At 40.2% G+C, this 9,431-nt stretch overlaps 1 protein-coding gene across 2 annotated transcripts; it reads left to right on the top strand.

Moving 5' to 3' along the window:
* The first annotated feature begins 322 nt into the window (after window positions 1-322).
* On the top strand, window positions 323-8,925 carry LOC106606129 (protein lifeguard 1). Of its 2 annotated transcripts, none has more exons than XM_082975994.1 (10): window positions 323-583; window positions 993-1,400; window positions 3,482-3,560; window positions 4,249-4,302; window positions 5,193-5,283; window positions 5,368-5,405; window positions 6,308-6,395; window positions 7,556-7,645; window positions 8,029-8,128; window positions 8,310-8,925. In XM_082975994.1, exons 2-9 carry the CDS (start codon window positions 1,031-1,033, stop codon window positions 8,122-8,124), a joined length of 906 nt encoding a protein of 301 aa, XP_082832120.1. In that variant the 5' UTR covers window positions 323-583; window positions 993-1,030; the 3' UTR covers window positions 8,125-8,128; window positions 8,310-8,925. The 2 variants fall into 2 exon arrangements, with proteins under 2 accessions (XP_082832120.1, XP_082832119.1); XM_082975993.1 differs by lacking the exon at window positions 8,029-8,128 and adding an exon at window positions 7,959-8,006 and having other exon boundaries at window positions 325-583.
* The last annotated feature ends 506 nt before the right edge of the window (window positions 8,926-9,431 follow it).

Below are 9,431 nucleotides of genomic sequence, written 5' to 3'. Positions count from 1 at the left end.
TAGTTACGTTTGGTCTTGGGCCTGTTTTAGAAGAAACACCAAAAGGGATTTACACCAGGATAAAGGTTTGTTGGGTTTTTTTTTGATACTGAATGTAATGTCCTCTTCACATGAATGAATTATCAGCCTGGTCTCACAGACTAGACGTAACATATTTATCGTAAATCCGGTGACACTCAAATTAGCGTAATATGTTACGTATGGTAATGTTACATAAGACTGAAGGTTACTTAAGGCAAAAACTAAAGGACGGTGGTTGTTCGGGGTGGATTGGTGGGCGTATAACAAATCAAAGGTGGCGTATTCAAATCGCCTCACGGACAATTTTAGCATTTTTGCAACTACTTAGCATCTTAGCTAACCCTTAACCCTAACCTTTCCTTTGCTGAAAGCAAAGTTCTGTCTCTGGAGAAACCATGGTTACGTCCCAAATGGTAACTTATTCCCTGTATAGTAGTGCACCACATAGGGATTAGGTGAATAGGTCTCCATTTAGGATGCAAGCCAACTGATTACAGGTAGACTTTGCCCTGGCGGGACTGTTACAGGAAGAGAACGACCGGAGCCCTGTGTAAGAGGTAAGGTGAGTAGATCTGAGGGTAGAATTATAAGACAATCAATGTGTTTATTAAAGGATTTGTTACGCCAACTGCTGTTGTATATTACATGTATGATGTATGTCAGTAACTGACTTGCCTAGTTTAAATAAAGGTTCCTTATCAACAGTGGTGGGTTATTCCACAATGGCAGGGGAAAATTTAGAGTTGGATTTTACCTATATGATTTACAAATATAATTGTATTTTTTTTAGATGAAATATGAATATATTTTATATCTTTGTAGTTCATAATTCTGCTGCGATTACTAGTGCTTTTCTCTCCATTTCACGGATCATTCAACAGGATCTTGTGTCTATCAGGACAGTGAAAGGAAGAGGAAGGTTTATTGCCAGTTAATGACGCAGGTATATTTCTCTGTGTGTGAATGATTAGGACTTATTACCTGACAGACATCCTTTAGGAGGGTAAACATGGATCAATCGAAAAGAAGCAGAGAAGCCCAACCCCCATCGCCCTACTCTCAGGACTATGGCCAGCAGAACACCGATGGTCAACAGAACACCGATGGTCAACAGAACACCTATGGTCAACAGAACACCTATGGTCAACAGAACACCTATGGTCAACAGAACACCTATGGTCAACAGAACTACAGTTCTCCCCACTATGGTCTGAACGTTGGTCCTGGCAACATAGCAGTGGTCTCTCCAGCGGGTCAGTATGACGACATGGGTCAGGGTCATCCCGAGGACCAGCGACAACAATGGGCTCCACTACCACCTGACTATTCCACCGGGCTGGAGGACACCGGCTGCTTTGATGATAAAGCTATAAGAAGAGGTTAGTCAGTGCCTACGTCTGAAATGGTACCCTATTTGCTATGTAGTGCACTACTTTTGACCAGCGCCCATAGGGTTCTGTTGAAAAGTAGTGCACTACATAGGGAATAGGGGCCCATTTGAGACTCGGACACAGGGTTTTTTGGGGGGTTGGTGTCCTTGTATCATGATGATCTGGAGCCGCATCAAACCTCTCCGAGTAAGAGTGCTGATTTAGGATCAGTTTTCCCTTTAAGATCATAATTAATACGATTGTGTGGACAGGGGAAACCTGATCCTAGATCAGCAACCCTACTGCTTGATACACACGGCCCCTGACGCCATTGAATAAACAAGCGTTGTGGTGAAAGCAGCCCTACTGCTGTGTTCTGTCTTATTTCCCTGAAGTTAACTAGTGGGATCACTGTAAACACCTGGTTACAGTTAAGGGATTTGTTTCCACAGGCTTTATAAAGAAGGTAAACCTAACTCAGTGGGCCCATTGTAAACACCTGGTTACAGTTAAGGGATTTGTTTCCACAGGCTTTATAAAGAAGGTGTACCTGACTCAGTGGGCCCATTGTAAACACCTGGTTACAGTTAAGGGATTTGTTTCCACAGGCTTTATAAAGAAGGTGTACCTAACTCAGTGGGCCCATTGTAAACACCTGGTTACAGTTAAGGGATTTGTTTCCACAGGCTTTATAAAGAAGGTATACCTGACTCAGTGGGCCTACGGTAAACACCTGGTTACAGTTAAGGGATTTGTTTCCACAGGCTTTATAAAGAAGGTGTACCTAACTCAGTGGGCCCATTGTAAACACCTGGTTACAGTTAAGGGATTTGTTTCCACAGGCTTTATAAAGAAGGTGTACCTGACTCAGTGGGCCCATTGTAAACACCTGGTTACAGTTAAGGGATTTGTTTCCACAGGCTTTATAAAGAAGGTATACCTAACTCAGTGGGCCTACGGTAAACACCTGGTTACAGTTAAGGGATTTGTTTCCACAGGCTTTATAAAGAAGGTATACCTGACTCAGTGGGCCCATTGTAAACACCTGGTTACAGTTAAGGGATTTGTTTCCACAGGCTTTATAAAGAAGATATACCTGACTCAGTGGGCCTACGGTAAACACCTGGTTACAGTTAAGGGATTTGTTTCCACAGGCTTTATAAAGAAGGTATACCTGACTCAGTGGGCCCATTGTAAACACCTGGTTACAGTTAAGGGATTTGTTTCCACAGGCTTTATAAAGAAGGTGTACCTGACTCAGTGGGCCCATTGTAAACACCTGGTTACAGTTAAGGGATTTGTTTCCACAGGCTTTATAAAGAAGGTGTACCTGACTCAGTGGGCCTACGGTAAACACCTGGTTACAGTTAAGGGATTTGTTTCCACAGGCTTTATAAAGAAGGTATACCTAACTCAGTGGGCCTACGGTAAACACCTGGTTACAGTTAAGGGATTTGTTTCCACAGGCTTTATAAAGAAGATATACCTGACTCAGTGGGCCCATTGTAAACACCTGGTTACAGTTAAGGGATTTGTTTCCACAGGCTTTATAAAGAAGGTGTACCTGACTCAGTGGGCCCATTGTAAACACCTGGTTACAGTTAAGGGATTTGTTTCCACAGGCTTTATAAAGAAGGTATACCTGACTCAGTGGGCCCATTGTAAACACCTGGTTACAGTTAAGGGATTTGTTTCCACAGGCTTTATAAAGAAGGTGTACCTGACTCAGTGGGCCTACGGTAAACACCTGGTTACAGTTAAGGGATTTGTTTCCACAGGCTTTATAAAGAAGGTATACCTGACTCAGTGGGCCCATTGTAAACACCTGGTTACAGTTAAAGGATTTGTTTCCACAGGCTTTATAAAGAAGGTATACCTGACTCAGTGGGCCCATTGTAAACACCTGGTTACAGTTAAGGGATTTGTTTCCACAGGCTTTATAAAGAAGGTATACCTGACTCAGTGGGCCCATTGTAAACACCTGGTTACAGTTAAGGGATTTGTTTCCACAGGCTTTATAAAGAAGGTGTACCTGACTCAGTGGGCCCATTGTAAACACCTGGTTACAGTTAAGGGATTTGTTTCCACAGGCTTTATAAAGAAGGTATACCTGACTCTGATGATTCAGCTTCTAGTCACCTTTGGAATCATCTGCGCCTTTCTGTATTGGTGAGGCACTTTAAGTGTTACCCAACATTAAAACTTCAACACTTTGTTACTTAACATTAACAACTTCAACACTTTAAGTGTTACCCAACATTAAAACTTCAACACTTTGTTACTTAACATTAACAACTTCAACACTTTAAGTGTTACCCAACATTAAAACTTCAACACTTTGTTACTTAACATTAACAACTTCAACACTTTAAGTGTTACCCAACATTAAAACTTCAACACTTTGTTACTTAACATTAACAACTTCAACACTTTAAGTGTTACCCAACATTAAAACTTCAACACTTTGTTACTTAACATTAACAACTTCAACACTTTAAGTGTTACCCAACATTAAAACTTCAACACTTTGTTACTTAACATTAACAACTTCAACACTTTAAGTGTTACCCAACTTTAAAACTTCAACACTTTGTTACTTAACATTAACATTTTTAACACTTCCACACTTTAAGTGTTACCCAACATTAAAACTTTAACACCTAAACACTTCAACACTTTAAGACTTCAACACTTAAAGACTTCAACACTTTCAGTTGCCCAACACTTTGAAGTGTTGAAAGCAGTTCCTGTTAGATTCAATGTTACATTTTTTTTTAACTCCACAATACCACAGCTTTATAATGTACCTACAAGAAGTGTATAAAACAAAGAGATGAGTTGTCTTCTGTAATCGTAGGGAGGCTCTGAGGGTCTGGTCTATGAACACCTACTGGTTTTCTTCCTGCATGATGTAAGTAATGTCATGACATCCACTGAATTCTACAGAATCTCTCTACTTTGAGTCCTGGGCCAGTATTCAGAAACCTTCTCACAGCAGGAGTGCTGACCTAGGATCTGATTGGTCTTTTAGATCATGTTGTGGAATATTCTAATCAAGTGAGAGAAAACTTTGTCATTTCTTCAAACAATCATCTTTATTCAATATCGATTGATTATTGCAATAATGAGGCTGGTCGACCCAACACCGTTGAGTACTGGACCGAATATCCTAACCTTTACACAAATGCAGAGTTCTTTATACAACTGACACTAAGAATGCTTAGTCATGGTTGGTTCAACCCCTCCCATGCAGACCAAGGAGCATTATAAGCCACTCTGGGTTCATCCGGTCATTATCTGCACAGGGTTGTTGTCATAACCCCACCCTGGCTTAGTTTCCCCGATGCAAGGATGATTTTGAGATAATGAGGGATTGTTCTACTAAGCTATCTCTAGTAAAACACATTCTTGTCTAGGTAATGCAGTTTTTAAGTCATTTGTCAGCACAAGCCATCTATAGTGACTATACGCCCAGATTAGCTGCAGGAAGCTAGAGTGGAGACCATAAAAACAGAGACACTAGCAGGACAGAAATGTCTTACTACTACTTAAATATTAATGGTTAACAATTAATATCAAATAATTCAGGTAAATACGTAAATTGTCTCTCACAATCATAGTGAATGCCATGACATGGACATTGGACCTGATGCCAAATCAGCACTCCGACTCTGAGTCACTTTGAATACAGGCCCTGATATCTAAACAGTGGACAAATTAACCCCACATGAAGACCTTGATATTAAGCTCTGTGATTGTACTATATTGTATTGATATATTGTACTGTTGTTTCCTGAACAGGGCAGTGGTGCTTGTCATCATCATTGCCTTGTCCTGTTGTGTCAATATACGTCGGAAGGTCCCGTTCAATTTCCTAGCCTTGGGACTGTTTGTAAGTATCAATTCCAAAAAGGCATCAATTAAATGAAAACACGTTAGTTGTATTGTCTGACCTTTGTGTTATTTTTCTGTGCAGACCATTGCAGAAGGTCTACTGCTGGGCTCTATGACTGTGTGAGTACTGTATGCCTCTGGAGTGACCCTGATGTACTTGATCTCTGCTGGATAGACTAAATCCGTTACAAACCAGCATGTCAGTCATGCACACGGCGGGTTGGCAGTGAGTGGTTTGTAGTATAAACTTATGTCTAAACCATTCCTCCATGGGAGGTTTGCAGTATAAAAGTTTCCTCCAAAGCAAACCCGACTCTAATAAATCCAGTGATATTTCAGTGTAGGGTTGATAAACTCTGACTCTAATAAATCCAGTGATATTTCAGTGTAGGGTTGATAAACTCTGATTCTGATAAATCCAGTGATATTTCAGTGTAGGGTTGATAAACTCTGACTCTAATAAATCCAGTGATATTTCAGTGTAGGGTTGATAAACTCTGATTCTGATAAATCCAGTGATATTTCAGTGTAGGGTTGATAAACTCTGACTCTAATAAATCCAGTGATATTTCAGTGTAGGGTTGATAAACTCTGACTCTAATAAATCCAGTGATATTTCAGTGTAGGGTTGATAAACTCTGACTCTAATACATCCAGTGATATTTCAGTGTAGGGTTGATAAACTCTGACTCTAATAAATCCAGTGATATTTCAGTGTAGGGTTGATCAACTCTGACTCTAATAAATCCAGTGATATTTCAGTGTAGGGTTGATAAACTCTGACTCTAATCTATGCAGTGATATTTCAGTGTAGGGTTGATAAACTCCAGTAACTTTCCCAAAATGTGGAAATTTTCCAGAAATCATGGTTGGAGAATTCCTGCTTTCCTTCTTATTCCCCCCCAATTCCGGGGGTATCGTCCAACCAGGATTTCTGTAAAAGCCTCGGGAATTTGGGGGAAAGTTACAGAACTGTTGCAACCCTATTTCAGTGAAAGATGAGAGTTTGGTTTGTGTTGTAGGTTCTATGAGGCGGAAGCTGTTATGTGGGCTGTGGGTGCCACAGCACTGGTCTCCCTGGCTCTGAGTGTCTTCGCCATGCAGTCCAGAGTACGTCCTCTCCCTTAGATATAGAAAGATGACACACCTGAAATCCTTGTAATGAACGTGTTCTGTGAAAGCATGGGCAGCGCCATTGTGGCTATCTCCATTTTAAAGTAGTCCATTTCCTCTCCTTCAACTTGTGAGTGTACTGGTAATCTATGAAGAAACAATAACACACTGCATACCACCATCTACTGTGCTGCAGTGTGTACAGTCTGAACAGGTATAAAGTCAGGTTGGTGATTTACTGCCACCTAGAGTGTGTACAGTCTGAACAGGTATAAAGCCAGGTTGGTGATTTACTGCCACCTAGAGTGTGTACAGTCTGAACAGGTATAAAGTCAGGTTGGTGATTTACTGCCACCTAGAGTGTGTACAGTCTGAACAGGTATAAAGCCAGGTTGGTGATTTACTGCCACCTAGAGTGTGTACAGTCTGAACAGGTATAAAGTCAGGTTGGTGATTTACTGCCACCTAGAGTGTGTACAGTCTGAACAGGTATAAAGCCAGGTTGGTGATTTACTGCCACCTAGAGTGTGTACAGTCTGAACAGGTATAAAGCCAGGTTGGTGATTTACTGCCACCTAGAGTGTGTACAGTCTGAACAGGTATAAAGTCAGGTTGGTGATTTACTGCCACCTAGAGTGTGTACAGTCTGAACAGGTATAAAGTCAGGTTGGTGATTTACTGATTTACTGCAGTTATGGAATGTTTGCTGAGGAGTTTAAATAATTGGCTGACCCCTCCTGATGACCTGAATGGAATTCAAATGACTACTTCAAAATGGGGAGAATCTCAATAGCATTTCCTTGATTCGTCACGTCCTCTCTCCTCGCCTCCTTCTCAAAACCCATTGGATGACAAGGTCAGAGGTCCCTCCTTCTCAAAACCCATTGGATGAAAAGGTCAGAAGGGAGGGAGCTCTGACCTTTTCATCCAGAAGAGTGGAGGCTGTTATAGCAGCAAAGGGGGGAAACCAACTCCATATCAATGCCCATGATCTTTAAATGAGATGTTAGACGAGCAGGTGTCCACATAATTTTGGTCACATAGTGTATCTTAGTTCATTAAATGCACTGACTAAGTGGCTCTGATTAAGAGCGTCTGCTAAATGACTAAAATGTAGCTTTCAAGCAGTCTACCATCTTACCTCATTTCTGTTATAGTGGGACTTCACCTTAACCAGTGGGGGCTTGTGGGTGTTCTGTTGGACTCTCATATCCTTTGCATTGTTGTGTGGAATCATGCGATCCCAGGTAAGTCAACAGTCATTTCACAGGTATACCAGTATGTACAAAATATTTCAAAAGAGGTAATCTGCTGTTTAATAAACAGTAGCAATGCCATCCCCGCCACTATTTTGGTAAACAGCTGAAGAATGGGTCTGGACAAATGTAACCACTCTCAAATTCATAGGCTATGGATGTATTGACTGGCCCGAAAATGGATGTACCCATCGCAGATTGCCCCTTTAAATTGTATATTGTAAATGGAGATTGAAGAACATTGACCATGTTTCAGTTTTACACTTGTTCAGAAACTAACTTAGTCTTGTGTTTTAATCTATAGTACCTGTACATTGTGTATGCTTGCCTGGGAACCTTGCTATTTTCTTTGGTAAGTAACATTCTTCCTCCAGCTATTCCATTCATTGGCTAGGGTGGTTGAGAAAGCTATCCCTTTCAAGGACACCTTCATACCACCAAGCAATACACGTTCGCTGGCATCTCTATAAAAATGTATGTAGTCCTTTATACACAATCTTTAAGAAGCTTTGGAATGGTCACCCATGTGGGGTTTTTAAAATGAAAAAGATGTGTATGATTCATTCTGTAAAACAGTCAGAAACAACCTACACAGTAATATATTATTTAGCAATATAACAAACTGATTCGTGTATATGTGTGTATATCTCTCCAGTACCTGGTGATGGACACCCAGCTCATACTGGGTGGGAAACACAAATACAGCATTTCACCAGAGGAGTACGTCTTTGCTGCTCTCAACCTGTACCTGGACATTATCGGTCTGTTCACCATGCTACTGGCACTCATTGGACTCAGCCGTTAATACGTCGTTTTAGGTCAGATAGCGCAACAAGACCACCTGCCCTGATGTAGTGGAGGGACGAGCGTGGAGTAGGAATTAGGATAATGCCTTTAATAAATCAAATCAAATGTATTGGTCACATATACCTATTTAGAAGATGTTATTGAGAGTGTAGCAAAATGCTTGTGTTCCTAGCTCCAACAGTAGATCGGCATCAAAGATTCAGCCAAAGAAAGCACTTCCATGTTTCGTATTCTTTGATGTATAAATTACCATATTGACATTACATGTTATGCAACTTAATACCTTCAGAAAGTATTCACACGCCTTGTCTTTTTCCACATTTTGTTGTGTTACATTCTGAATTTTAATTTTAATTGTAATTTTATGTCACTGGCCTACACACAATACCCCATAATGTCAAAGTGGAATTGTGTTTTTAGAAATGTTTACTAATTAAATAAAAATGAAATGCAACATTTAAAAAGGTATTGTCTGATATTATTCATCCTAATCAGACAGGTTTTTTACATGGACGATACATTGGAGACAATATAAGACAAGTACTGGAAACAATAAAACACTATGAAAAATCTGGGAAGCCAGGCCTGGTATTTATAGCTGACTTTGAAAAGGCTTTTGATAAAGTACAACTGGAGTTTATATATATATAAGTGCCTGGAATATTTCAATTTAGGAGAATCTCTTATATAATGGGTTAAAGTTATGTATAGTAACCCTAGGTGTATAATAGTAAATATTGGCTACTTCTCAGAAAGTATTCAACTGTCAAGAGGAGAAAAAAGAGGAGAGAAAAAACAAGGTTGTTCACTATCGGCATATCTTTTTATTATGGCCATCAAAATCAGATCCAACAATAATATCAAGGGGCTAGAAATCCAGGGCTTAAAAACAAAGGTGTCATTGTATGCTAATGATTCATGATTTCTTTTAAATCCACAATTTGGATCCCTCCACAGCCTCATGAAGTTG

Source organism: Salmo salar, chromosome 05 (genome assembly GCF_965601325.2).
Source record: "Salmo salar chromosome 05, fSalSal1, whole genome shotgun sequence".
Classification (NCBI taxonomy): domain Eukaryota; kingdom Metazoa; phylum Chordata; class Actinopteri; order Salmoniformes; family Salmonidae; genus Salmo; species Salmo salar.
The sequence above is the reverse complement of the archived record's forward strand: the minus strand, read 5'-3'. Positions and strand labels throughout refer to the sequence as shown.

Coding starts and splice junctions, on each gene's coding strand:
- LOC106606129 (XM_082975993.1), top strand. CDS start 1,031: ATGGATCAATCGAAAAGAAGCAGAGAAGCCCAACCCCCATCGCCCTAC. Junction 1,401..3,481: donor TGATAAAGCTATAAGAAGAG/GTTAGTCAGTGC, acceptor TTGTTTCCACAG/GCTTTATAAAGAAGGTATAC. Junction 3,561..4,248: donor ATCTGCGCCTTTCTGTATTG/GTGAGGCACTTT, acceptor CTGTAATCGTAG/GGAGGCTCTGAGGGTCTGGT.